The sequence below is a fragment of the Panthera onca genome, chromosome D4 (genome assembly GCF_046562875.1).
Source record: "Panthera onca isolate mPanOnc1 chromosome D4, mPanOnc1 haplotype 2, whole genome shotgun sequence".
NCBI lineage: Eukaryota > Metazoa > Chordata > Mammalia > Carnivora > Felidae > Panthera > Panthera onca.
This window is the reverse complement of record NC_138351.1, coordinates 20,243,148-20,269,619: the sequence shown is the minus strand read 5'-3', so window position 1 is coordinate 20,269,619 and position 26,472 is coordinate 20,243,148. Positions and strand designations below refer to the sequence as shown.

Sequence of the window (26,472 nt, the reverse complement as noted above, 5' to 3'; positions counted from 1 at the left end):
GTGATGGTTGCATGCATGTGTGAATATACTAAAAACCATTGGATTGTATACTCTAATTGAGTGAATTATAGGATATGTGAGTTATGTCTCCATAAAGCTGTTATTTATTATAGAGTTCATGACCCATAGTTTAGGAAATTCCTATGGCACCTGTTACGGTACAATACAAGCAATAAGTAGTGACCTAATTACCTTAATGGGAATATTTATTGAGAAGAATACATGATCAGGAGAAGTTTCCCCACTTACACTCTAAACTTGTGTGTGTGGAATACCTAAAACATTGTAATAGTCATTCCATTTAATATGTAGTCTGTTAACAGGCTTAAAAAAAAAGCCAATGATGGGTATATTCAGGGAAGCCATAGGTAGAACAACAGGATAAACAAGTCATTACCCTAGTGTCACCATTAGGCTAAAGCATTTGGTTTTTAAAGCCCTCCTCAACTTGGTGTGTGTGTGTGTGTGTGTGTGTGTGTGTGTGTGTGTGTGTGTAGTGGGGGGAGTTTGAGAATGCCTGAAAATATCACTCCACTTAGCAAGGCCTTAGTGATTCAGTGTTTCCTTTTTTTTTTTTTTTTTTTATTAATTCGTTTTACTATTTTGCATTTTGGTTGATTTGGTTTCTGCCAGCTTCTTTATTGGTTCAAGTAAGCAGTCACTGCCTAGGTGATAGGAGCTTTCATTAGATGCCTTAATGACTTTTCTACCTTTTCTGTGATGAAATATTTCAGGGGAAAGGTTGCATGTTAAATGGCTGGTTTCTGGTTGCTTTGATTTTACTTAAATTACTTCACAGTGTCAAATGGTATTATTAATGTATTATTAGGTCAGTTTATGAGAAATCACACCTGAATATATACTGATATAATTCGGACAGCATTTGTTGGGTCCTGTGGCCTAATACCAAGACTCATTTGGAGAGCCAAATATTATCTTGGATTCTGTATCTCTTCCCCTTTAACTGTGGTTTTTGTTTTGGGGAACAGTTCTTGTGTACTAAGAGCACAGGCTCAGTTTAAGTCAGAAGAGAGCAATTAGTTTCCCTTCCTTTTCTATCAGTCGAACGGCAGCAAGCCATCACATGTGCAAGCCTTGCTAAACATGAGTGAAGTGCCCCAATGTGCTTTCCCTCATTGTACTTCCTCAAGATGCAAATCTGGTTGTAAGACTGTCCTTTCTTACTTCCTGCCCAAGGCTTTTATATTTGTAGGTGTGATCCTTCTGAACAAGAAGTGTGCTGTATTCTCTTCGGGAGAGGGCATATTTACAAGCGCAGCTTACTTACGAATAAGGCAAAAGGGGGACACTTGGGTGGCTCAGTCAGTTAAGCATCCGACTTTGGTTTGGGTCATGATCCATGAGCTGGAGCCCTGTGCGAGCTGCGTTGATAGCTCAGAGCCTGGAGCCTGCTTCAGATTCGGTGTCTCCCTCTCTCTCTTGTACTCTGACTTTGTCTCTCTCAAAAATAAATAAATGTTTTAAAAAATGTTTTTTTAAAGAATAAGGAAAAAGGCACTTCTTGTTTATTTGAGACTGAGGTTGACCATTGCTATTCCTGAAAAAAGCTGCAGTGGAGGGAAAAGCAGATGAGGGGAGCCCTGCTCTATGACCATTCTCTCGCATTTCTCTTACTGTCCCTGGCTTGAATACTGGAGAAACATATGGCCATTAGGCAAAGTAAATTATAGGACAGAATTTAAATATGCCACAAATCATAGGGCAACTCTTTACTGGTAATTTCTGGGGAGGTCATCTGGACATCAATCCGTGGTGCCAGCTGTTGCCCCTGTCTCTTTGAGCAGCACACATGATGCCCAAGGTGCATCACTGGATTGCTTTGGAATGATTCAAACGTGAACGAGCAGGGGCAGTTCATGTCTTTATCTTCAAAGTTCCCTGAGCGTTGAATGCAAAGGGGCCGCTTCCTCCCTCCAGTAGTTAATATCTCAACTTTTTAAAAAAGCTGAATCTTAAGAATTCTTTTTTGTGTGTGTGCTTCTAGGGGAAGTGAGAGCCCATGAGATTTCTTAATGCATCTCTCCATGGTGTTTTGGTGGTAACCTCCCATATTAGCCTTTTGGAAACGATTACTGTTAAGAGTCCTTATTGGGTGGTTTTCATGCTAATTATGATCCCTCCAACAGGTACTATATTTTTTGGTTAATATCAACATTTCCCCCCAAGAGAGAAGTTTTTTAAAAATGTGAACAGTGCATAGGTTTGGCTTGCTTGCTTGCGTGTGTGTGTTGTGTGTGTGTGTGTGTTTTAACTATGTTCTTTCTCTTCCTTTAAGAAAAGGGTAACATTTCTGTCAGTTCGGGTTTTGTTTTAGTTAAATCTCAGATGCTACAGCAACAGGGGACTCCTGAAAGTACCCTTCTAGCTCAAGAACGGCTCCACACGAGCCGATTCACCAACTCTTGTTTTCCATGAAACGTTCTCTCTTGAAGATCCTTTCATACTTTTATGCTTACCAGGCAGATTTGGAACATACTCAAGTCCTTCTTCCTATTCCCGGTGTTGTTATTTGAAATACTGGGGTGATATTAACTCGGAAGCATGCGGCGCTCTGCAGTCGAAGTAGCCACGCGTTTTGTGAGGCAGCCAGACCCTTGCTGCCCTTAATTGGGTCACTGCTTGCTGCCTCCAGCACCTTTAATTCCCCAACCTCAAAAGATAATTATTTTTAGAGGCTCCAAGTGAAGAGCCCGCATGAGCAAAAGGAAAAAAAAATATTGACATATTAACCTTGAAAGAAGACTACTACAGTTTTTAGCCAACTCGTTTGAATTAATTCTTGAACACACAGTAAATAACAGGTCAGGTTTTTTCCCCCTGCCTTGTGAGAAATGCAGTGAATGGTTTTTCAGGCTGTACGACATACAGAGAAGACCACTAATCATAAAATCTGAAAGCTGGAGGGGACTCTTGTGGTTTTCCAGGCCAGTTTCCCTCATCTTCAGCTCTCGGGGGCCAAGTGACCGTGCGTGGATGGCTGTCCCTGGTGTCCCTGGCACGGCCAGCTTCACGGGGCCCCTGACTTCCGCTGATACTCTTTCCACACACCCCTCCCGCCCCACGCCTGTAGGTGATCTCCTGATGAGAATGAAATGAGGTAGAAAATGGCATTTCTGATCTATCCTGTGTGCTTTCCTCCCCCACACATTTAATTTGTTGTTCTCCTTCATGGAGGGCCACGCGAGCCATTCTGTCCTGAGGCCTTCAGAGTGCATCCCAAGTGCACCCTGTGATTTCCCACCCCACACGTTGTGGAAGTGTGCCGTTCATGGTTGTGTGTAACCTAAAAACCCGGAGTGCTTACCTTTGCGTTTTTTAGTATCTGAAATAATTGTTAAAAATCTGTGGGTGGCTATTTATTCTGAAGGGTTCCCGCTTCTTAAAATATTATTATTATGACTTGGCATTTTTATGGTATCTTCATGTGTTCCAAAGAATGTTCAGTGACGTCCCCATTTTCTGTAAAGAAATGTGTTTCTAGCGGTGTTGCCACTTTATAAATATAAATAAATAGGTGTGTGTATGTGTGTGTGTGTGTGTGTGTGTGTGTGTGTGTAAGTAGGAGGCTAAAAAGTTTCCTATCTCTTTACATAAGGAGCTTTTGTCTCATAGGAAATGAAATTATGACCCTGGTTTTGCAGTCCGCTCTGACTCATCCACTAGTATCAGGACCTCAGTCATGACTGTGTCCTTGCCTTTGTCAGAGGCTCAGAGAATGTAGGACATAAACCCCCTCTTCTTCATGGGTATCGTCTGCATCAGTGCAGTGCACCTTGTAGGTTTCCACAGAGTGATTCTGTTGGAGTGAATAAGCATTTCAAACTGAACATTGCGTTCTGTACCCAAACCTCTTCCTCTTCAGGCCTCTCTAAGACTCTAGAACCTCTATCCATCTAGGTTATCCAAGCCCAACGTCTAGGGGTTATCTCCATTCCATCTCTTCCTCTTTCTACCCACTTCCCATCCATCTCCATCCAGACTGGATCCGGAATCTTTCCTCTTCCCTCCATCAGGTCTCCTGCCATCGTCTTTGGCTTGGATTACTGAAACACCCGACTGGCTCACCCTTACGGTCCACTCTTCACTTAGCGTTAGTCAAACGATATCACGTCCCTAGTTAAAATTCTCCAAAACTGTCCAACGCGCTTAACAGAAAACTGAAACTTGTTTGCTGAAATACAGTACCCCAGGACCCCATGTGCCTTCGCCTCTGCCTCTGTAGCCAGCAGAGCAGTCTCTGTGTTGTCTCCTACCTCTTTCCCCACCACCCTCTGTGCCTCAGCCACACTGGCTCTGGTCACACCCCTAGTGTGCCGGCCACACCTGTTCCCACCTTGACCTCTAGGGCAGCTGGTTCACTGCTTGGGATGTTGTTTCTTTCTAATTTGATTGTGGCTGAATTCTGGATATTGAGATATCAGCTTAAACGTGCCTTCTTAGAAAGGCTTTCCTCAGTCTCCCAAATTAAAGTAGCTGCTAGGTCAGTCTGTATTTCATTATCCTTAATTCTTTAATGCAGAGCGTCCATCTCCATTTGATATGTTACTATTCATCTACCTACCTATATGTCATCTTCCACTCATGCTTGCATGTTGCCTATATGAAAACAAGGACTCTGTCTTGTATCCTTGATGCCTAGAATAGTATCTGGCATGGAGTATACACACAATAAAAAAAAAATCCATACTAAAAATGTGCATACATATGGCTTAAAAAAATTTTTTTAACGTTTATTGTTAGAGAGGGAGAGACAGAATGTGAGCAGGGGAGGAGCAGAGAGAGGGACACACAGAGTCTGAAGCAGGCTGCAGGCTCCGAGCTGTCAGCACAGAGCCCAAGCTGTCAGAACAGAGCCCGACATGGGGCTTGAACTCACAAACCGCGAGATCATGACTTGAGCCGAAGTCAGAGGCTCAACCGACTGAGCCACCCAGGTGCCCGCCCATGGTACTAGTTTTGATTTTTAAAAAAACACTCCATTGAAATATTTCTCTTGATTACTCAGTTTTTGCCTCTCCCCATCTAGCCCTGGATCAGACTGTTTTCCAGTTTTCTCACTGGATTTTGCATTATAAATTAATCTTGGTATTTGTTGAGTACTTACTCTGTACCAGACACTGGTAGATGAACTCACTGGAAATTCACAGCATAGCTGTAACATAGGTATGGTAGAGGCCAGGTAACTTACCCAGGTCACAAAGCTATAGGGAGGTGGGAACACAATAGACAGCAAATGCAGAATGTGCCATATGGGTAGAAATAGACCCATAAAATGGAAGTGAGATCAAGACCTTTAACATCCCGGCATATTTACCCCGCTGCTTTTGAGAGGCCTTTAAACAAATGTAATGAACAAGAATTTAAGGCTTAGGGAGGGAAAGGTTGATGGGCTACCTGGGTGGGGAAGGAGAGGAAGAGGGAACAGAAGGGACTCATCAGTGAGATGCTTTAGGAGACTCACTGTGTTCTGTATGTCTTATTGATTGCACTCGGAGTACATTAGGGGACATGAGAAGACTCATCTGTTTGGACCAAATACTCGATTATATTGAGAAGTACTTCTGTGACGATGTGGCTTTAAAGTGCAGAATGATTTGGGAGAAACATCTTCCAGTTATAGAAGAAAAATTATGGTACACCACACATCAGAATAAAGTATAGACAGATTAGTTAAGTGGAAAACATAAAACCATAAAAGCCAAAATAAATACAAGTGTTTGGAACATTTAAAAAGCATAAACTTGGGGCGCCTGGGTGGCTCAGCCAGTTAATTGTCCAACTTGGGCTCAGGTCATGATCTCACGGTCTGTGAGTTTGAGCCCCATGTCAGGCTCTGTGCCAACAGCTCAGAGCCTGGAGCCTGCTTCAGATTCCGTGTCTCCCTCTCTCTATGCCCCTCCCCCACTTGCACTCTAGCGCTCTCTCTCTCTCTCTCTCTCTCTCTCTCTCTCAAAATAAAAACATAAAAAATTCTTTTAAAGCATAAACTTTTATAAAAGAAATCACAGAGGAAACCAGATGAATTCATTAAGTACAGATTTTAAGTTGATACATTGATTTTTGTCATCAAATGAAAAGAAAATGACTGGTTGAGGAAAATATTTGTATAACCAAAGTTTATTTTTGTTTTAAACACCAAATTGTTATTTAAAAAAACAAACAAAAACCGTAGGTTCTCAAATTAAAAGGCAAGTTCATAGAAGGGATACAAATGACAAAATGTGAAAAATGTTTTCATAAGTGAAGATTAAATTCAGGTAAAGATTTAACTTTCTCAAATCGTGGCTTTAAAAAAAGGTGGTGTTGGTAAATGAAGAGTGGGGTAAAGAAGGGTCTGATGGGTGTGCTGGTTGGTGTAACTGTAATTTTCAGGCAGCTCTTCTACCCAACTGCATTTCAGAAATAGAGATTCGGGAGATTTTTCTTCAGGGATGTTTATCACAACATTACTTATAAAAGTGAAAAAAAATTAGAAATATTCAATGTGTTACAACGGGGGATATGTTAAATTATCACACGTCCTTACAGTGGCCTTTCGGACGATCATTAATAGCTATTTCTGAGGAATAATTGGTATCTTGGAATAATCACCACAGTATTTTATGTGAAAAACAGTAATACAGTACTGTTTCAGTTTTAGAACAAGGACAGAAAAAGTACATTTGCCTGGAAGAGGAGACTGGAAAGAAATTAACCAAAATGTTAACATTTTGGCAATTTTGAAAATGCTTCTGTTTTTCTCAATTTTCTTTAGCATATATTTACAACTTTAATAAATTTGGATAAAAGTGTTTTATGGAAAGACAGTTTGTGAGGACGTAAGATCAAGAGCCCTGGACAGACAAGAGTTCTCTGTAGGTTCTAGTCCGTTTCCTTCTGTCTAGTTTTCAACCAGCAGAATCCTTGAACGAGTCACTTCCCCTCCTTTGTGAACTGTGTGAGATCAGGGCTTCTCAGATTTTTCCTCTGAAACGCACTCAGAGGCCAGAGAGAGTGAACACCCACACCCAGAGGAGAAAAGGTTGGGGGATATAATATCAAAGTAACCTCTTGGGGGCGCATGGCTGGCTCTCTTAGTAGAGCACGTGATTCTTGATCTTGGGGTTGTGAATTCAAGGCCCACACTGGGTGCAGATTTTGCTTAAAACCAACAAAGTAACCTCCTGAACAAGATTTAGTGTGGAAATTCATGTAAACTTCCCATTCATCTCTAAACTATACTGTTGTTAGTTTTTAAAAATTTTTAAGAATTGAGATATGATTTGGGTACCTCGAAATCCACCATTTAAAAGTATACATTCTAGGGGTGCCTGGGTGGCTCAGTCAATTAAACATCCAAGTCTTAGTCTCCCCTCAGGTCGTGATCTCACAGTTCATGAGATGGAGCCCCGAGTCGGACTCGTTGCCAACACCATGGAGCCTGTTTGGAATTGTCGCTCTCTGCCCCTCCCCCACTCACGGGCGTGCAACTCTCTCTCTCTCTTTTCTCAATTTATTTATATTCTCTCTCTTATTTAAATAAATAAACACATGAAAGAAGTATATACTCTAATAGTTTTTACTGTATTCAGAAGCTCGTGCAACCAACCGATGCTAGTTTTTCATACACAGGTGTTTACCATGGCCACTCTGTGGTAAAATTGACTCTCCCAAGAAATCATACCTGGTGAGTAACCTTAGCAGCACTGGAGGTCCTTTTCCAGGAGGATTTCACCACTCTGAGGAACCCAGAACTAGATGAGATTCCAAATGTGTTCAACACGTTGCATTTTCAGTGTATTTTGCCCGTCTTTCCTTTAAAACCAACTTACCTGGATGAGTTGTTATTAATAGTCTTGGTTACCACTGATTTACCCATCTGTTCACTTACCATTCATAGTGGGCGATACTAAATTCAGTTCATTTTCTGTACTATGTATTTTTTAAACTGTCTAGTAGTACCTTCTGCCAGACTTTGCTGGGGATAAAGAATGAAGTCATTTCCAACCCTTGGCCTCAAAGACAGTCTTTTAAGGAGAGGAAGTTATGGTGACTTTGGTATTAGAGCTGCTTGGTGACCAGTGCAGGTTCCCAATTTAAGTGGAGGAAGATGTGCAGATGGCAGAATACGTGGGTCTTAAAGTGGATAGACCGAGATGTGGACAACACATGGATTGAGTTTTGACTAGGTGTATTTAAATCACTTTTATCTCAGTGCTATTAATTCCTTGCACGTGTGGCTTGATGCTGTGCTTATGGGTAGCGAATTCCTCCCTGAAATTTCTGGTTCTACTTTATCCAAGATTATGTGGAAGTAGTCCAAGTTCAGCTGGGGGGGGGGGGGGCTGAGATTCTATATTTTAAACTCTTGGCCTAAACCAGCAGTCCTTATTAAGTACAGTTACTTGAGTTATAATTGAGCTCCATGAGACTTGGGTTTGTTCTTAGCCTTTCTCTATCTGGGTGCTGGCCAATCAAGAGGGCAGGGCAGGGGCATTTGGCTCCAGCCTTCACATTAATTAAAGGCTTCAGATGTAGATTTCTGATGGTTTGACAATGTCTCCAAATACAGTCATGAAAGGCACTGGCAGGACAAAACGAATATATTTATTGTACAACTTCAAATACCACAGTTTTTATAACTCAGTGTTGGCATTTCTTCTTTTTCCTGGGGGCCTAAAAAAAGGGGCAGTGATGGGTCTCTTACAGCCTGTAAGAGGCCCGGAGGTGTGTTTTCTGCCTTTCTTTCCGGATGAAGGGAATGAAGCATCAGGAGCCTTCAAGTTCCTGATAGTGTAGTGTTGGATGATTGTTTTCCAGGGCCATTGTCCAGCAGTCAGGGATACCACCGTCTTTCAGAGCAGTGACAGTAGTAACTGACGTTTTTAGGGCATGAGCAAGTCTTGTGCAGACGTGAATTGTGCTTTGCAGCTCTTTTGATGAAAGTATAATCCGAGAAGCCAACTTAAGTGTGAGAGAAGGAACCAGTGAATCCGTGATTGCTTTCCAACAGTAAATGATAATCCATTGCCATTAAGAAGTTAATGTATTACTGGATTTAAAACTGCCATCTCGGGAGGATAGGGGGTGTGGGATAAGAAAAACTGTCCTGCCTTTAGAGATTAATTGGACAGAACTGTTTACAGATTTCATTGTGCAAATGGGCAGGATAATCAGTTTCGTCATATAGATGCTTAGCCTGAGCGGGACACAGAGAGTAAATGTGGATTTGTGGCAGAAGCTGTGTGTGGAAATCCTCTTGTGTTGCAGAGATCTTGTCAAGTCCTAAAATGGAAGCATCAGATTGTGTGTGTGTGTGACTGCGTATATGTCTGGTGTGCTGTATTCTAACAGTTTACAAAGTGATGCCCTCCACAATGGGATATTAAATTCGTATTTGATTTTGTTCTGACGGAAAGAGTAGGGAAGAAAAAAACCCTAAGTATCCCTCAAAGCCAATTATGCCTGCTGGCTGATGTGTGCTTCTTTGTCTTTTTAATTAGGTTTTATTTTTAAGGAATCTCTACATCCAATGTGGGGCTCAGACTCACACCCCAAGATTAAGAGTCACACGTTCTACCTACCGAGCCAGCCGGCTGTCGCTATGTATGCCCTTTTTAATAGCATGATTCTCATGTAGTCTCAGTTTTGGGTGTGTTGATGAGCTAGAATAAGAAAAGTTAAGAGTACCCACCCAAAGGTGAAACAGCTTTTCCAGGGAAAATTTTTAGCTGTATTTATGGAGACCATTCCAAGAAAAAAAACAGTTTTGTGGGATGAGCACCGTTGTATGTATTGACGTGCTTGTCATGGTTACTCCATGACATGATTGGAGTTATAGCTAAATCAGCAAAAATGAGAGCCTTTCCCACCTGCACTTTCATGTAAGGGCTCATTGCTAGATTTTATCAATGGCTTTGGAAACAGTAGATTTGTATTTCTTGAGATAGGTCAAGAGTTACTTATGCCCTGTGCTATGCAAAGAGATTAGCCATCGCTGGATTCACAAGAATCTACTTCCTTTCATTCTTTCAAAAGTCTAATTTCTTTCATTCAGACATAAAGAATTACAAAGTCTCTCATCGAACTTTTCATGTGGCTTTAGGAAACAACACCATTTTATATAATTAAGGAATAGCTGTTTTTTTAATTGTACCAAATATTGTTTTTTGATATTAATCATGAGTAGATTGTCAAAATGTCCATTTCAAATCCTGAGAATGTTGTTTAAGTCTATAAAAATAGGAGAACAACATATTTGGCTTGCACATTTGTTAAGAATAGTATTTCATTTGTCTCCATGATAGAACTCTTGGAACAAAGTAGCTAAATTGCTTGGTTGAGGTGTCAGTCCATTTACCTTTTTTGGGCTAAATCCATTGTTAGAAAAGAACGATGTGTCAGTTGACTACTTTTATCTTCAACCTACAGCGTTTGAAAATCACTCAGACTTCCTCTTACGTGAAGCTTTGCCTTCGCCTTGAATTTGCTGCATTTATATAGTAACATCAAAGGATGAGCATTAAGTTCATGAGTGGCCAGTCAATTGGAAGATGGCACCAGATTCAATATGGATCCCTGCTAATTGAAGTAGTATTCAGAAACTCAAAATTAGATTAGATGGATAAAAGTTGGGTGAAGTCAAAGCCATCAGAAGATATTTTTATACAGTGGGCAGTGGAAGCTAATTATCCTGGATTTAGGGCAGGCGTGACTATTAAAATAGTGACAAACCCAGGGGTGCCTGGGTGGCTCAGTAGGTTAAGCGTCCGACTTCAGCTCAGGTCACGATCTCACGGTCCGTGAGTTCCAGCCCTGCGTCAGGCTCTGGGCTGATGGCTCAGAGCCTGGAGCCTGCTTCCGATTCTGTGTCTCCCTCTCTCTCTGCCCCTCCCCCATTCATGCTCTGTCTCTCTCTCTCAAAAATAAATAAACGTTACAAAATTAAAAAAAAAAAATAGTGACAAACCCAAACTGGGCAGCTAAGGGCTGGGTTGAACCTGCACGTTGCCCATTAGTAGCCGGGTCGTCTCTGCCCACTGCCTCGCCTCTCTAAGGCCTTTTCTTTTCTGTGAAATGAGGAGAAGGATGTCTGTCTCACAGATTTTTGAGAAGATGAAATGACAGTGTATTTCAAAGTGCTTGGCAAAGTATTAAGGGTTGAACACAAATTTCTTTTGATTTCCTTTATGAGAGAGGGTATTCAGGAGGTAGAGGCCATGATTTCCCCTCTCTATTGGAGGCTGGTCTTGGAGTGTGTTTGTTTTGCACGTGTACACACTGTGGGGGTGGGTGGCCAGTACTGTGTTTATTAGGACTTTCAGGTAGAATTGGGCTGTAGCATTTCTTCATCATGGTTGGCCTCTGGGAGAATGCTGTCAGAGTGAAATAGTGGCTAGTAAGCTTTTTATGGACTAGAGACTGCCTTGTGAGTAAAATTTATAGAGAAACGACCATCTTTCATCTTACCAAGCTTCCCCTGCTTCCCTGTGGCATTTGTACCAGTCAGGGTCCCAGTAGGAAACCTGTGGTGCACTCCAGCTGGGTGGCTGAGGGGAGTTCTATAAAGGGACCAGGTCATAGGGGCAAGTAGCAGTCCGGCAAGGGGAGAGAGCAGTCACAAGAACCAAGAGAGGGTAGCTGTATGGGAGCAGACACCCAGCGGGACCTGTGGCCTTTTGAAGGAGACACAACGTGCCTCTGGTGCCCTTGTAGGGAGTGAGCTGTAGGAAATTCCCCTTCCTCATTTTCCTACTCTCTGGTCTCCTTGTATCTTCCGTGAACTAAACCCAAGAAAAAGATGGAGGGTAAGGGAGCTGTTGACGTGAAATCCTTTTGGGCCAGCCTCCTGGGGCGTGGAGCAAGACACGCAAATGGCGAGAGAGGATCCCTGGACATATCTGGGGCATTAGGAATCTTAATATCTTAATGTGGAGTTGGTTTTTGGATGCTTTTTTCTTTCCTGTTTACGTGCCCCCCATTCATTCACTGGTCCCGCGCTCTGCCTCTGTTTGATCTCATTAGTGTGATCTCGTTAGTTTGATCTCATTGAGTTCATTAGTGTGATGCCCAGGTGACTAGATCCAAAGAGGTGCCAAGCATGGACTGCTCCTGCCCAGCAAGACTTTGTGGAAACACAAGCCAGTGCAGCTTATTGTCTGCTGCTTTCGTATTTTTATATCTTTTTACATTTATTTTTATATTTTGTATTTTCTACTCACCAAATGAATATATAAAAGCTGCACAGAAAGCCAGGAGGAAGGGGACCTGTTGCCTGATTCTCTTTCCTTCTCGTGTCATTAACCTCACAAATTAAGATTTCTTCTTGTTTTTGTTGTGGAAAAAACTAGCGGGGATTCTGATTTGATGATTACACCTATGGTTGGGCCCTCACAGCAAGCCATTGTCCCGTGGATAAGGATAATAAACAGAGGCAAGCTGGATTTTTTTCTCGTGTACTTTGAATTGCTTGGGAGAGTAAAGATATCAGGTTTTTTTTTTTTTTTTTTTAAATAAGTTGTTAATCGGTAATGAGAAACAATTCTGTAGTTCTTTTTCTACCAAGAGGTGCTACTTTTTAGATGCTTTGGGGTTTTTTCCCCCAGTATTCAAGGTTGGAATTGTAAAATAGCCCTTTTAAACTCTTCCGGTGAAGCTCCTTAAAATGGGTTGAGGCATTCACATTGTAGTGTTAACTTTGTAGTTGGAGGAGTCCAGAGTGCTGATTAAGAGTCATCTGAAAATGATAAAGGAGTTGTTGACCCAGAACCTCGGGGCTAGAAATCATCTTCCGTCGTAACCGTGCGAGGCTTCTGCGTTTACGCGGACATCTGCAGTCATTTAAGAGTGCTTCTATGAAAACCGTAATACTCATTTGAATTTTTCTTGATTGTTTATAAAGATAATAATGAAATCCAACCACCAGAGAAACAAAATGAAATTGGGACAGCTGCTGTATTCCTAGTTTTAGTTTTCCTTTTCTCTTTTCTTGTTTTTGTAAGCACCTTGTAGGTAGCAAGTGGCAATGAGGATGCCCCTGTCATCCTGTGTTTTAATATTATATTCTTCCAAATGTAATGTGCAAATAGGTACTTTCAGTGTTTTTCTACACTGTTAGGGGAAGACAGAGACGTTTGTTTTTTGGAAATCTCAAGGAAGCCGGAAAGTGAGTGAGAAATATTCAGAAATGAAGTGACATAGGAAAGAAGCCACCTACATTTGGAGAAAGGAAGTTTTTAGAGTCGTAGTGTTGGATAAGTTGTGGAAGAAATAGAGTGTTATTCAGTGACATGATCTCATCTTTCTGTCTTCTTCCTTCCATGGTCATTGGTAGCTTTGAAAGGATTGCCCTCAGGCTTACACTAACAGAAAATAGATGTTGAAAAAGAGAAAAATAAGAGCACAGAAGAGAAAAATCCAGTAACAGTAAATTTCTATATCATGTTATTTATCAGTCAAGAATGAGCAGACAGAAGGAGTGTCACTGTGACTTCTCGGAATTAGGTGATTCCTTGGGATAACTGCCACTGATACAGTTGATGCTTTTATATATATATATAGATATATCTATATATATATCTCTATATATATATCACATATGTGGTATATATGTGATATATACATATCATATATATATGGTATATGGTATATATGTGATATATACATATCATATATATGGTATATGGTATATATGTGATATATATATCATATATATGTGATATATATCAAAAATATATGATACATATACACACACACATATATACAGCACATATATATGTATATATACACACACACTTCATTTTAAAATGAAAGAAAATGTGTAGAACTTTCTAGGCGTTTTTCCTTCCTACAAACGGCATTTATGTAAGCGCATTGTCATTTCCAGATCCAGATCCTGCCTAGCAGCCCAGCCTCCTGACAGTCTTGCAGATATTCTCCAGGGAAGAGAGCTTTATCAAGTGTTTATTCTCTTCAAAAGATGCTGATTTCGTTGTGTTTGCCATAAGATATGTGGTTACAAATACACTATCAAAATTCCATGCTGGGTGGCTTACAAAAAGGTGACAGGGTTTTTTGTTTGTTGGTTCGTTTTGTTTTGTTTAAGCTCATCTGCCCCTGAAATGGACCCTCATCCCTGCAGTTTTGCTGAGTGTTCTCTACAGGTGGCCTTTCTACCCCTAGTGATGTGCCCTCCCGGGATGCCCCTCCAGCAGGCTGTTTGGGGATGCCACGTCCAAGCCGCCCTGTCTGGTTTCGTTGTCTGGGAAACTGAGAAGGTGTCATGGTCTGACGACGTCTTTTGCTGTTGTCCATCTTTCAGGGACAGGAGAGAGCGGCAAGAGTACGTTTATCAAGCAGATGAGAATCATCCATGGGTCAGGCTACTCTGATGAAGACAAAAGGGGCTTCACCAAGCTGGTGTATCAGAACATCTTCACGGCCATGCAGGCTATGATCAGAGCCATGGACACGCTCAAGATCCCCTACAAGTACGAGCACAATAAGGTAGGCGTGGATCCGCACGGGATCGCTGGCGTAGCCGTCCACGGTGTGCAGGCACCCTTCACAGGTCTGGGATGTGCAGTGGGTGGGTTTTGAAGTGCCTGTTTTTCATCTCATCTTAAATGGGACTTTTAATGGTTCAATACGTTCCTTATAGTTTTTTTTTTCCCTTAAATCTTTAAAGTCACATCTATGCACAATTAGAGTTGTGTTCTTAGCGATACCGATGAAAGACATTATTTGGATGTTCAATGGTAAACAGATGGAGGTATAAAACTTAGGGGACGCCACACTACATTAAGAAGACAGTTTGTGAGTTCAAGACAAATTGACCAAGGTGAGTGAATTCAGAGAAGAGGCAGAAGCCTTGTTTCAACCTCCCACTCTTTGTGCTTCCTTGGCAAAAAAAAAAAAAAAAAAAAAAAAAAAAAGAACAAAAACAGCTTAAGAGCATTCTGTCCGGTTTAATTTTGGATTTCGTGACTTCCTTTCAGTAGTGCCACAGGCTTAATTTTATTTCAAAATAGGCCCATCTGTCACTTCCAATAACCTTTCAAACACGTTTCCCTGCAATTGTGTTCAAGTAATGCAAACTTCTAACGTCACTGGAGAAGGGGTTAGGAAAAAAAAAAAACCAACAAATTTTTTCAGGGCTTGGAGGTGTTGATTTTATCGTAAGCTGGTAAAGCCTCGCCTTGTGTTGACAGAGCACTAAATTTGTACCTACACTTGCTTTAGGGCTTCATCAGAACTTCCACTCTCCCTCAGTACTCTGGAGAATCTACTCTTAGAAATGGTTCCATACACCCGGATCAATATGTAACAGCAAGAAGCTGGCATGCCCGCTGTGACTCATACACTAGGATTTAACTCAAAGTGAATCATAGGTAAAATAAAGCAGTGCTGTGTACCTTCACTTCTGTTACCATTGAGAAGCTCCTAACTATACACATCATCTTAAAATCAGGCATTTATTTTTCTTGGATGTTTCCTTGAAATCAACTGGCTGTTTCTGATGTAACTGATGCTCTCGCCCTTAGTTTGCCGAGGGCAACAAGAGAGCGTGTCCACAAATAGCAGAGAGGCCCTCCACAAAGAACCCTCGAGAGTGAAAAAGATCTGGGCAGCTTTATGAGCCTGGGAGCGTGTTTGCTTGAACCACATGAGGCTGCCTGGATATCTAACCAGTCTACATGTAGAAGGATCAAGGCTGTTTTTCCCCACTAAGAAATCTCAGTGTAGTGAATTTCTGAAAGAGTGGCACACTGGTTTTGTTGCAGTGGGAGGAAATTCTGTTGAAGGAACTGCCTTTAATACCAGTGACTGTCCCAATCCACAATTAGTTGATAATATCATGATCTGATGAATTCTGGCTGAGTTACCACACGTGTGCTATGATGTACGGTTGACCCTCGAACAATGTGGGCATTAGGGGTGCTGATCCCCCATGTGGTCAAAAATCCACGTATAGCTTTTGGTTCCTCCAAAACTTACTAGCTTACTGTTGACTAGAAGCCTTACTGATAACATAAACAGTTGATTAACACATACTTTGTGTGTTATACGTTTTATACACTGTATTGTTACAAAAAAGCAAGCTAGAGAAAAGAAAATGTTATTCAGAAAATCACAAGGAAGAGAAAATACATTTATAGTACTGTACTATATCAGAAAAATCCATGTATAAATGCACCTGCAGGGTTCAAACCTGTGTGTTTTTTTTGTTTTTTTAATTTTTTATTATTTATTTATTTATTTATTTATTTATTTATTTATTTATTTGAGAGAGAAAGAGTGCAAGTCGGGGAGGGGCAGCGAGGGGGGGAGACAGAATCTGAAGCAGCCTCCAGGCTCTGAGTTGTCAGCACAGAGCTCTACGTGGGGCTTGAACTCACGGACTGCGAAATCATGACCTGGGCTGAAGTCGGATGCCCAGCCGGCTGAGCCACCCAGGTGCCCCCAAACCTGTGTTTTTTAAGGGTCAGATGTGTCTATGTGGATAACTGGCAATATGTGTTATATATATAACGTATTGCCAGTTTACACTGTATAATGTAACGCAGTCTCTCTTACTGATGCAGAAAAATCACGTTTCTTGGATATTCCAGAAGAATGTTTCAGGATCTTGCTTTGATGGTAGCTTTTCGTTTGAAGATCATTTATTGTACCATCATGTAGAGGTATAGAAGACAGAGTGGGATGTATGCTTTATTCGTATAACACAATAAAGAATATTTAAGAGCATGTGAAGTCTTTGTATCAGTTCTAGTTAAGTAGAATTTACTGTGATGAACACCATTCGGTGGAAAAGCAATATCATAAAAAGTTAAAATGTTACGATTTTTCTCAGATATCATAATTACCCTATGGAATCTTCTGCCCTCTCTTGGTTATTTCACATACTGCCTGATACAATGACATGAGTGTGTGCTGACCTCTGAATTTCTCAGTATGTGGAATCCCCTTTAATTTGTAATATAAATTACTTACCCACTCGTTCCATTTTCTCTACAACATACACATATTCTGAAGCATCACTCCTTACTTCCAAGCTCTGCCCCTCCTTGCCTTTGTCAATGCTTACTAAGGACCTAAAGTCTTCTTTCTGTTGCATCCAGCTGCTACATCCTCCTAGAGTCCTTCTCTGCACACCTCCCCCCTTCCATTGGGTAAGTAATCCCACCCTCCTTTAGCAGAAGCCGTAGAGGAGTGTTTATAATTGTCTAGTTTGTATTCTTATGATGACTTGGGTGTTGATCTTATTTTCCCCACTAGACTCCAAGCTCCTTGAAGGCAGAGGATGTATCCGTTGCACCTCAGCATTCTTCACTGACCCTGGTGTTGTACCTTGTGTGTAGTAAAGGCTCAAAACAACCCTGTTTTATGAACAGGCAAATCATTATAACATTAGACCACTGAAAGCTTCCTCTTCTGCCCCCGAGTTGTAAAAATCGTTATTCAGATCAGCACATAGCTGTTGAAATGATTTTATGTGCAAAAGCGAATAAAAACTGTGCTTTCAGGGACGCAGAGAAGTTTCATTAGGGCTGGGCAGAAATTTACAATTCAGAAAGAGTCAAGGGGGTAGCTGAAGGAGAGGCACTTTGGGGCGGAGGGATGGCAGGGATAAATGTTGAGAAAAAGGAATGTGACTGTGTTGGCCAATTTAACTTGAACAGAATTTTTAGGAGAACTGGAAAGTAAAATCAAACTGGTTTAGAATGTGTTTCTGAAAGGTTTTGAATCTAGGCTTAGAAGTTTGAATTTTATTTTCTTGTGTTTATGACACCCATTTAATAATAATATGTTTTGCTTAGAATTTTCTACAGAGGTTTCTGGTTACAATATGCTCTCTGTTTAATAGTTGAGAGATTTGGTGTGCAGGTTATTAGCAATTACTTGGAAGAAATGCGCTGTGACTTATATTATTTTGTGACACTAAAGACTTAAAAAACATAGTTTTTATAAAGGCTTCTTTGCATCTATGTCCATGTTGGCCACAGTGTTTGGTAGTAGCATAAAGAGAAACAAAAACTTGCTAACTGTGTACTTGCCTGACTCTGTACTTGCCTCTGAGTTCATGTATTTTATAAAGCAAAACGTAGCTTACAAATAGTATGGCGTGTTCTTAACTGGGAAATTGTCACAGTTTTGTTTGCTGTGAAATTGGTTCCAGCAATGAGAACACCACAGCAGAATACTGGAATTTCTCTGGCTCCTGCGTAAGTGTTACTACACTGAATTGAGAGTCCCTCCAGTTAGCTGGGGGGCTGGTGCAGTGGTCATGGGGAGTCCAGGCCATGGTCTCTGCCCTAGATGGTGGTGTAGCAACCCACGCCTTTTTGTAGAACTTAACAATCCAGGGATTGGCTAGCTCTGGAGTAGCCTGTAATAAATTGCACACTTTTACCAAAAATAAAGATCAGTTCTTCTCTGAGTATCTGCTATCCCATTCTTGAATTTTCTCTGCCAAGTGAGTAACGTTTACAGGTGAGCCGCTTGGGCTCTGCCCAAGTGAGAGAACAGGTCCGAAGACGACTTCTCACTATACTGTGAGCTAGGGTTTGTTTACTCCTAAATATTACTTTGCCATATCCCTAAACACAACTGTGGATAGCTGATGTTAAAAGGGATTAAATATTTGTTGCTCAGTCAAATCAAAAGATACATTTAAGCCTCCACTAGGTGCAAGGCATTCTATGAGGTTCCTCTGTCATTTTTAAATTGATATTTATTTTATTTTTTATTTTAGAGAGAGAGAGAACCAGCATGTCCATGAGCAGGGGCAGGACAGAGGGAAAGATAGAGGCAGGGCAGAGAGAGAGAAAGATAGAGAGAGAGAGAGAGAGAGAGAGAGAATCTTAAGCAGGCTCCACGCTCAGCTTGGAGCCTGACACAGGGCTCGATCCCATGACCCTGGGATCATGACCTGAGCGGAAACCAAGAGTCTGATGCTCAACCAGTTGAACCACCCAGGTGCGCCATCGTCCATCATTTTTTACTGTCCAAAAGGGAGAATGTCCATCAGTATTACCTTACAGTTTCCTCTCTTAAACAGACGTATTCTTCTGATTATTCGTTGTTTGGGTGTTGAAATCAGCTCTTTGTAAAAAAGGAGAGATGAAGAAAAAAAAAGTTTCTGTGCTCACATGGCTAAGAACTCCCTTGAATTACAGTGTGGGAAATAGGTCAGGTATTGACCCGTGATTTTTATGTATTTATTATCTTTATCTGGCAGTTCCTGCATCGCCCTGTTGATATTTTATATGCACGTGCTTTATTTCCTCGGATTGCAAATGATGTCACAGTAAACAGACCTCTTGTTTTGTAATTCGTTGTCTCTGCATCATGTGCCCAATGTTGTGAGAGCTTTTTTTTTTCATGGAGTAAATGACCCCAGATTAGCAGATCCTGGTATCCTTGTTTCTGGATAGTTTCTGAGAATTTTGAAATCAAGCTATTCTTAGGGCAATTTCAGAGGACTCATAGACTTTGCTCTTTTGTCTGGTCCCCGGAGGAGAATAGAATGTAATGCAATGCTTCTTCATGCGATGAATTCAAGACTGTTGAGTCGAAGTCAGACACTGTCACCTTTTCTTTTAGTTTCTGCTTTTAGACTTGGAAGTCCCAGATGACTGGGCCTCACTCGGCACCAAATTGACTAGCCAGGAGTTTGCAGGCCTGACACCCGTTTCCCTTTTTCCTGGCCAATGAGTGCCACTGAGAATACATGTTACTACGGCATCTCTGTCCTCCCTCTAAGAAAGGACTTTTCACCAGGAGAGTGCCTCATTAAACACTTGCACAGCTTTCTGAATTTTCTGCACTTCCTGAGAAATCTAAGATCCCAGAAGCCATGTTTCAGAAGAAAAACGTAGCCAGAATTCTGGAGGACTTGCTAACTTACTGCTCCTTTTGATCAGTTGAACAAAAATTCCCAGACTCCCTTTTTCAACATGAAGGAATTTTCTTAGTTTACCAAATGCTCAGAGACTGATTTCATTTTCATATTTGTCACCAGAATAAGCACATAATTAAAGCAGAACTTACTAAGTAAGTATTTTCATGTTTCTCTAAAGAGTTGTATCAGTCAGTGTTCTGTGCTTATAAGCAACAGAGAACCCTGGCTAAGTTAAGAAGGGCTTAACAAGAACAGGAGGTGACCCCGAGAAGCGTGGAGAAGTGGAGAAGCGTGGAGAAGCGTGGAGAAGTGTGGAGAAGTGGCTAGTTCCTGGAAGCCAGGGCAGGTCTAGGGAACCCCTCTGTGACACAGATGAACTCTGACCATTTTCATTCTTCTTTTACTCCACTCGAGGATCGGGTATCTGGGGAAACTTGCCTGAGAGGTCTGGCCTGGATTCTGTGCTAGCTTTTTGGACAAGGCTGGGCAATTTGATTGACAGTTCCTGAAGGAAGTCAGGGTACAGTTACTAAGAGAAGAGAATGATGTTGGCACAAATCACAATTACCCACTGCAACATCACCCTGCCAGTTTAGAAAATAAAATGACACGTGGATTCTCTGTGCAAGAAAACCCTCCAGTTTTGCTCGGCATTTGCTAAGCCTGTTTTAAAGGACAGCTTCTTACTCTGGGCTTGTTCAGAATGGGGGCATGGAGAGGTTGAGGGGTTCGTGACTTAGTAACAGTTATATATGATGCAAGTAGCTGAGTTTGAACCCAAGCCCTGAATAGCTGAGTAACCTTGGGATTGTCACATTTTTTCCCTAAGCCTAAATTTCTTTACTCTCTAAGCCTGAATGTCCCCGTCTATAAAGTGCAGCAGCTAATAATAGGATTGTTGCAAGGGTTAGATAGATAATGTATATGAAAATATAGATGATAAATCAAAAGAGTTTGCAAGTTGTTAGAAGATGAATTAGCATGAGGGGTGGGGACGAACACTGTTAATCTTCTGTATTAAGAATCAAACAAGCAAGGATCGCCTGGGTGGCTCAGTCGGTTGAGCGTCTGACTTCGGCTCAGGTCATGATCTCATGATTCATGAGTTCGAACTCCACATTGGCTGTCTGCTGTCAGCATGGAGCCCGCTTCGGACCCTCTGTCCTCTTCTCCCTCTCTGTCTTTCCCCTGCTCACTCTCTTTCTCTCAAAAATAAGCATTAAAAAAAAGGAGAAGAAGAATAAAACAAGCAGAAAATAACTTAAACAGCATGGCCGGATTCAGGATGTATTTGAAGGGAACTTTCCTTAGAGTGACAGTCATTGAAATGGGACAGCAAGGAAGGTAGAGAAATCCCCTTATCTGGATGTGTTCAAAAACAGAATGTATTTATAACCTGTGAAATTCTTTAAGGCAGTTTTGCTGAAATAAGACCGGATAGACTGGACACCCTCTGAGATCCTTTCCAAGTTGGTTTTTTCTTGTGTTGATTCTCTGATTCCAAAACTCTGAGAAAGAAATGATGCTGTTGTTAACTTGTTATTATTTATTTATTTATTTATTTATTTTATTTTTTTTTTTTTTAAATTTATTTTTGAGACAGAGAGAGACAGAGCATGAACGGGGGAGGGGCAGAGAGAGAGGGAGACACAGAATCGGAAGCAGGCTCCAGGCTCTGAGCCATCAGCCCAGAGCCCGACGCGGGGCTCGAACTCAGGGACCGCGAGATCGTGACCTGAGCCGAAGTCGGACGCTCAACCGACTGAGCCACCCAGGCGCCCCAACTTGTTAGAATTTAAATCTCCCACCTTTCTTGAACTTTGTACATTCCAGAGCACTTACAAAAGCAAACAAATAAATAAAATAAATGAAGCCAATAAACAAGAGATTCAGAGTGACAGTGATCTCTAGCCAATGGGGGTTTTGCTTTCTTTACATCTAAATCTCATAAGTAATTACAACATTTACATCTATGTAGGTTTTTTTTTTTTTCTTTTTAAATGGTGTTCAAAGGTGAAAATCAGATGCAAGTATTGGGGATATTGTCAGTGGTAGTATTTCTTCCTCCTCCTTCTTTCTTTCTTTCCTTCCTTCCTTCCTTTCTTTTTCTTTCTTTCTGTCTTTCTTTCTTTCTTTCTTTCTTTCTTTCTTTCTTTCTTTCTTTCTTTCTTTCTTTCTTTCTTTCTTTCGTGTTTATGTCTGAGAAAGAGACAGAGTGTGACCAGGGGAGAGGCAGGAAGAGTGGGAGACACAGAATCCGAAGCAGGCTTCAGGCTCTGATCTGTTAGCACAGAGCCCGCCGCAGGGCTTGAACCCACAAACCGCGAAATTGTGACCTGAGCCGAAGTTGTACGACCAACTAACTGAGCCACCCAGGTGCCCCAATTTCAATTGGGTTGTTGGCTGCTGGCCACCAAAGACAGTCTGCAACTTCTCCTAGGAAAACTTTCTACTCCTGTGTCTACAAATCTGAGAGTTTTCTTTCTAATAAAGAGCCTAAAGGAATATGGACACCTTTTGCTACCAACTTGATCTGAGGTTGGTTTACAGCTGTCTCATTTCTCTGTAGGACTCTTGTTGGGAGTTGAATCACCACTGATTCTCTAGTACTCAGCTTTTAGAATCTCTTTGCATATGGTCTTTTCTCTTTTTTTTTTCTTAAAGATGTTTTTAATTGATATTTATTGGGGGGCGGGAGGGGCAGAGAGAAGGGGAGACAAGATCCAAAGTGGGCTCTGTGCTAACAGCAGAGAGACTGACACAGGACCTGAACCTGCATACTGTGAGATCACGACCTGAGCCAAAGTTGGACACTTAACTGACTGAGCCAGCCAGGCGCCCCTGGTCTTTTCTCTTTTAATATCTGGCAAATACTTTCCAGCCACATTTTTTGTCTCCCTACTCTGTCCTTGTTTCTTTATTCATTTTATATCCATGACAGCCATGTAAAAATAGAAGATGAATGTAAGATTTGTTAAAAATCCCTATTTCTTGGCTACAGTTATTCTGTAATCCTAAGGCATGCCATAGCATTTATCCAGGATGAGTGTCTTGAGTTCCATTTTATCAGAGGAGGACTGAAACAAAGAAGGAGTTTAGCAAGTAGATTGAGGCTGAGCATTTTTTTCTCTTTCTTTCCTTTTTTTTTTTTTTTTTTGTTGTTGTAATTTTTACACTCAGAAAAGTACACGCATCATCAGTATCGAGCCATGTGTATTTTTCCATTGTGAGCACGCTTGCGTCCACATCTGCTGATCTAGATTAGTATGACCAAAAGCTCAGACACTTCCTTATGCTTCCTTCCAGTCAGTGTCCCCAACTCCTAAAGGGTGACCCCCATCTTGACTCCTAATACCGTAGATTAGTTGTGTTAGTGTTTGAACTTTGTATGTATGAGTGCAAGCTTGTGGTTTATGCTCCCGTGTATCTGTTTTTTTCTGTTCCACATTTGTGGCATTCACCCATGTTTTTACTTGTCACTGTGATTCATTTATTCTCATTTCTGCATGTATAATAGCAATGCCCCATAGAGCTTCATGAAAATGTTTTATGTCCGTGCTGTACAATATGGTAGCCACCACCCTCCACATGTGGCCACTGAGCCTATGAAATGTGGGTACTGTGACTGAGGAACTGAATCTTAACTTTTATTTAATCTTATTAATTTATATTTAATTTTTTTTTATTGTCTTTATTTATTTATTTATTTTTGAGAGAGAGAGAAACCACGAGCGGGCGAGGGGCAGAGAGGAGACACAGAATCCGAAGCAGGCTCCAGGCGCTGAGCTGTCAGCACTGAGCCTGTCGCGGGGCACGAACTCACGAACCGTGAGATCATGACCTGAGCCGAAGTTGGTAGGTTTAAGCAACTGAGCCACCCAGGTGCCTCTTAATTTATGTTAAAATTTACATGTGACTGGTGGCTCTGTATTGGATAGCACTCTTGTATCATATTCCATATGCCACAGTTTGCTTATATTTCTTATTGTTAATATAAGTTTGGGTGTTTCTGGCTCTTGCAAATAATTCCAGTATAAACATTCTTGTACCTGTCTTTTGATAAACAAAGGTGTGCATTTCTTCAGGCTAAGTACCTAGGATTTGGAATCGCTGAGTCAGAAGATATCCATCTGGTCATTTTCAGGATGTAGACACTACCAAAGATTGTCCAGAACGATTGTATCAGTTTACATTCCCACTAGCCATCCACGAGAGTTCTAGTTCCATATCTTTGACAGTTCTTGGTATTGTTAGTCCTTTTATTTTAGTTTAATCCATTAGCTAGATAGTGGCATCACGTTGTTGTTTCAGTTTGTATTTCTTTGATAACTAGGGATGCTCAGCACCTTTTCATATGTTCGTTGGCCATTTGGTTATTTAAAAATTTTTTTAATGTTTATTTTTGAGTGAGAGAGACAGCACAAGCGGGGGAGGGGTAGAGAGAGAGGGAGACACAATCTGAAGCAGGCTCCAGGCTGCGAGCTGTCAGCACAGAGCCCTGCGTGGGGCTTGAAAGTCACAAACTGTGAGATCATGACCTGAGCTGAAGTTGGACGCTTAACCCACTGAGCCACCCAGGCGCCCTGCTCTTTGGTTATTTAAAAAAATGCTTGGGGCGCCTGGGTGGCTCAGTTGGTTAAGTGGTCGACTTCGGCTCAGGTCATGATCTCATGGTCCGTGAGTTCGAGCCCCACGTCGGGCTCTGTGCTGACAGCTCAGAGCCTGGAGCCTGTTTCAGATTCTGTGTCTCCCTCTCTCTGCCCCTCCCCCGTTCATGCTCTGTCTCTCTCTGTCTCAAAAATAAATAAACGTTAAAAAAATTTTTTTTTAAAAATGCTTTTTACTTTTTTTTATCTGCTGAGTTGTCTGATTCCTTATATTTTGTAGGAGCCTTTTATATATTAAGGAAATATATTTTTCTTTCTTTTTTTTTTTTTTTTTTTTTTTGAGAGAGAGGGAGAGTGCAAATGAGAGAGAGGAGCAGAAGAAGAGACAGAGACAGAGACAGAGAATCTTAAGCAGGCTCCATGCCCTGTGCAGAGCCCAACACAGGATTCGATCTCAGGACCATGAGATCATGACCTGAACTGAAATCAAGAGTGGGAAGCTTAACTGACTGAACCACCCAGGTGCCCCAGGGATATACATTTCTGTTGAGTAAATGTGTTCAAGTTATCTTCTCCACTTCTTGGCTTGCTTTTTATTTCCTCTTGGTTCCTTCACTAGACAGAAGTTCTTATCATTCCCCACCCCCCCCGCCCCCCCAACCCCTTCTGATTAGTGCTTTTTGAATCCTTTTTAAGAAACTTCTGGCTACTTTAAAGTCTTGTAGATAATCTCCTGGTTTGTCTTCTACATTGTTTGCTGTTTTTCGCTGTTTACATTCAGCTCTAAACTGCATTCAGATGGACTGTAGAGTATGATGTGAGGCAGGGGTAAGTTTTCTTTTTCTTTTTTTTTTTTTAAATGTTTGTTTATTTGTTTATTTTTATTTTTTGAGAGAAAGAGCAAGCCAGGGAGAGGCAGAGAGAGAGAGGGAGAGAGAAATCCTATGCAGGCTCCATGCTATCAGCACACAGCTATGGGGCTTGAACTCGCAAACTGAGATCATGACCTGAGTTGAAACCAAGAGTTGGAAGCTTAACCGACTGAGCCACCTAGGTGCCCCAAATTTTATTTTCTTTATATGGATATTTAATTAACCCAACTCATGTATTGAAAAGACCATCCTTTACCAAGTGCAATATAGTTTCTATCACTCAGTTACAGATCAAGTGAATGTGTCTATGAGTTTGTTTCTGAATTGTCCATTCTGATTCATTAGTTTATTTGTGTCAATACTGTCTTAAAGACTAATCTTAGCATTGAGTTTAATATCAGACAGATTAAGTCATTCAGCTTTGGTTTTCTTCTGAAGGTTGTACAAGTGCTGAATGTATTTGCTTGTAATTAAAGGTACCTTTAAGAACATTTCTTTAGGGGCGCCTGGGTGGCGCAGTCGGTTAAGCGTCCGACTTCAGCTCAGGTCACGATCTCGCGGTTCATGAGTTCGAGCCCCGAGTCAGGCTCTGGGCTGATGGCTCGGAGCCTGGAGCCTGTTTCCGATTCTGTGTCTCCCTCTCTCTCTGCCCCTCCCCCGTTCATGCTCTGTCTCTCTCTGTCCCAAAAAAAATAAATAAAAAACGTTGAAGAACATTTCTTTAACTAATGGTAGGTTTCCCAGGATGAATCCGAATATTATGATTATTCTCTGTAATACAAGTGACTTCCCCTTCCTCGAAACCTCAGTTCATTTTCTCATTTAACCTGCAGTTGACTGCATAGCTCAGTAGGAGGACATCTATTTTTCTCAGATTAATAATGTGGCATTTTTATTATCAATCAGTCCATTTACAAAGGGTGATGGAGCTGCTGTGTGGTTTTGTCACTCTTCACTTGGGTCTTGTTCTTTCTCACTTCAGCATTTCCTTCAACCAGAGTGGGGACCGGCCTGTGAAGGCGGGGGGGGGGGGGGGTTCTACCAAGTTCCCCTCTCACAAACCCCTTTTCAGGCAGCACTGCTCCCCACC

The 26,472-nt window shown here is 41.4% G+C and overlaps 1 protein-coding gene across 5 annotated transcripts in view; it reads left to right on the top strand.

Moving 5' to 3' along the window:
• The window catches only part of LOC132663598 (guanine nucleotide-binding protein G(q) subunit alpha), a 312,825-nt gene that overhangs the window by 92,542 nt on the left and 193,811 nt on the right, over window positions 1-26,472 (top strand). For 4 of the 5 annotated variants that reach the window (XM_060610013.3, XM_060610016.3, XM_060610018.3 and 1 more), the window contains exon 2: window positions 14,321-14,505. In XM_060610013.3, coding sequence (XP_060465996.1) covers window positions 14,321-14,505 — 185 coding nt within the window. Of the gene's footprint in view, window positions 1-14,023; window positions 14,061-14,320; window positions 14,506-26,472 lie in introns of those variants that run through there. The other variant, XM_060610015.3, reaches the window with a different exon arrangement.